Below are 2,825 nucleotides of genomic sequence, written 5' to 3'. Positions count from 1 at the left end.
TAAATGCAACTCTATCCTTTTATTCCCTCTCACATCAATCACTTCTCAACCTCTACTCATCTCTTAACACCCGATAAATTTCCACCAGAATCCGAAATTTAACTTAATTGGCCGAACTTTTCCGAACTTTTCGCACTTGTGGGTCCCACGTCCATTATATACTCTTAATTTTTCAAAAACTCTCCAATACTAGAAAAATCATCTAAAAACTATAATTACTCATAAAATTTACCAGGAGAATTTTCCTAAGCCAGAAAATGCAAAAATTATGCCTTTAAATGGGAAAACCCTAAGAAAATTATTAGGGATTTACGGGTTCTCACAGTGAAAATATGGATGCCCCAAACACCTTTCCCTTTTGGATACTTATACCTCTAATTTCTCTTATTTGGTACCATGGTTCGAAGACTCGGCCGAGTCGTCACCGTTTCGGCTCTCGCCGATACGATACCGTGACGAAACGATGCCGAGATAGTCAACTCGCCGAGACATCACCGTGAAGGGTTGAAACAGTCGAGTCACACCGAATCACTCCGAGTCATTCCGAATCAACTCGAATTATTATTATTTTTACTAATTTTTAATTATTTTTGTTTATGATATTTTTTACAATTTTTAAAATATTAAATATTTCAAAAATTCGCGTCTAGCCGAAACTGCAATCGATATACCAAAACCGATGTGGAACGATCTAGGCCGCGACCGCAGCCGCAACCGCGACTTTGAACCATGTTTGTTACTGTATTCACGTTCTGATCTTACCAAATGCCAGTGAATGCAAGTCCAAGAAACTCCCTCCAGGGCCTTAACCATTTCCAATCATCGGTGACTTGCTGCAAATCAGTGGATTCTCCCCAATATCAGTTGTGAAACTCTCTCAAACTTATGGACCTTTGATGTCACTTAAATTCGGAAGTAGAAGAACAATAGTTGTATCATCACCAGAAATTGCCAAGGAAATGCTTCAAAAGCATGATCTAGAGTTCTCAGGCAGAGAAATCCGCGATGCAGCCAGAGCATTGGACCACCATAAGTTCTCAGTTTTCTGGTTACCAGCACAAAGCCAGTGGCGCAATCTTCGCAAACTATGCAAAGAGCGTATCTTTTCATCAGAAAGGCTCAATGCCAGTCAAGGGCTCCGCCAAGAAAAGGTGCAGCAACTGTGCAATTATGTACGCCAACATGGTCTCAAAGGACAGACCATAAATATTGGTGAAGCTGCCTTCTCAACATCTCTCGACTTGATGCGGAACACTTTCTTCTCCGTTGATTTTGCACAATTTGATTCTATATCTAACTCTAACACGTCTCGAGAGATAAAAGAAATGGTGTGGACTGCGCTCAAAACAGCTGCTAGTCCTAATCTCGTGGACTACTTTCCCGTCCTCAGTGCAATTGATCCACAGGGCATAAGGCGTACAGCCAAGTCATCTTACGGAAAATTGCTTGATATTATTGATGGTATCATTCGTCAGAGATCACAAGAAAGAAACACATCCAACACTTATCTCAGGAAAAATGACTTCTTGGAAACCCTCCTTGATCTTAATCAGCAAAATGAATCTGTATTGAGCTACATGGGCATGAAGCATTTGATTCTGGTGAGTAATATTAATGCACCTATACATTCAATGCATGCTTTATATATATAACTGGTCCTAAACTCCTAATATATAACTCCTGCATTATGAAAAGAAAAAAAAATCACCTGATGACCATAATTTGATTCCGACTCCACTCTATTTTAGGATTTATTAGTTGGAGGGACAGAAACAAGTTCAGTCACCGTGGAATGGGCAATGGCAGAGTTAATACGCAACCCTGAAAAAAAATCAAAAGCTAGGGATGAGATCATGGAAATCATTCCACAAAACGAGATGGTTCAAGAATCAGATATCTCAAATCTTCCTTACTTGCGATCGGTTATTAAAGAAACCTTTCGTCTTCACCCTCCTGCCCCATTCCTAGTTCACCAAGCTGAAAGTGACGCAGAAATCAATGGATATATGGTGCCAAAAAGTGCTGATTTACTGGTTAACGTGTGGGGTATTGGCAGGGATCCAAGCTTGTGGTCAGATCCTACTTCATTCGTGCCTGAACGTTTCATGGATACAGAAATTGATGTGAAAGGCCAGCATTTTGAGCTCCTTCCTTTTGGCTCGGGAAGAAGAATTTGTCCAGGACTACTGCTGGCTGATCGAATGGCGCACCTCATGGTGGCTGCTTTGCTTCATAAATTTGAATGGAAGCTTGAAGAAGGGATCAAACCAGAAGAACTTGACATGACCGAAAACTTTGAAGCTACAATAAACAAGGCAGTGCCTCTTAAGGCCATTGCCGTTTTGGAACCATAGTGCAATGGTTGTTTAGTAATCATCAGCAAAACTTGCCTTAATCATGAAACTCCAAATCAGGAGAGGAGTCAAATTTGCTTCACTTGTCACAGACAATCCAATTATTGAAATGCATAACTTGTTAAAGTTTAATACAGCAACGAAAAATGAAATCGCTCTATCAAAAATAGAAACAATGACATCATCTAATAACGGTGAGAACCAAGGTTTTAAAACCCCAATCAAACTGTCCAGTCCAACTGGTTGAACCATTGTCCTGGTTGCTAACCGAGTTGGGTTGACGTTCAAACCTGAAAGGGTTTAAAAAACTGCTTTTAAATATTATGAAGCAGTTAACTCGTCCAGTATCCATTGAACAAGAAATGGCTCTTATTAAAGTAGTTCGGTTCTTGACGTTGAACATTTATGTCTGGTTCTTTCATGTAATCAAGTGATCTTAATCTAGTTGTCAGCATATTTAATGCAAGATGT

At 39.8% G+C, this 2,825-nt stretch overlaps 1 protein-coding gene across 1 annotated transcript; it reads left to right on the top strand.

Moving 5' to 3' along the window:
• The first annotated feature begins 896 nt into the window (after nt 1-896).
• On the top strand, nt 897-2,354 carry LOC113720391 (cytochrome P450 76T24-like). Its single transcript, XM_027245276.1, has 2 exons — nt 897-1,601; nt 1,749-2,354. The coding sequence occupies exons 1-2, from the start codon at nt 897-899 to the stop codon at nt 2,352-2,354; spliced, it is 1,311 nt and encodes a 436-aa protein (XP_027101077.1).
• The last annotated feature ends 471 nt before the right edge of the window (nt 2,355-2,825 follow it).

Source organism: Coffea arabica, chromosome 1c, assembly GCF_036785885.1.
Source record: "Coffea arabica cultivar ET-39 chromosome 1c, Coffea Arabica ET-39 HiFi, whole genome shotgun sequence".
Lineage (NCBI taxonomy): Eukaryota > Viridiplantae > Streptophyta > Magnoliopsida > Gentianales > Rubiaceae > Coffea > Coffea arabica.
This window is presented reverse-complemented; position numbering and strand designations above follow the sequence as displayed.

Excerpts from the sequence above, each read along its gene's own strand:
- LOC113720391 (XM_027245276.1), top strand. The coding sequence starts at position 897 with ATGTCACTTAAATTCGGAAGTAGAAGAACAATAGTTGTATCATCACCA. Across the intron at positions 1,602-1,748 it reads GCATGAAGCATTTGATTCTG|GATTTATTAGTTGGAGGGAC; the intron begins GTGAGTAATATT and ends ACTCTATTTTAG.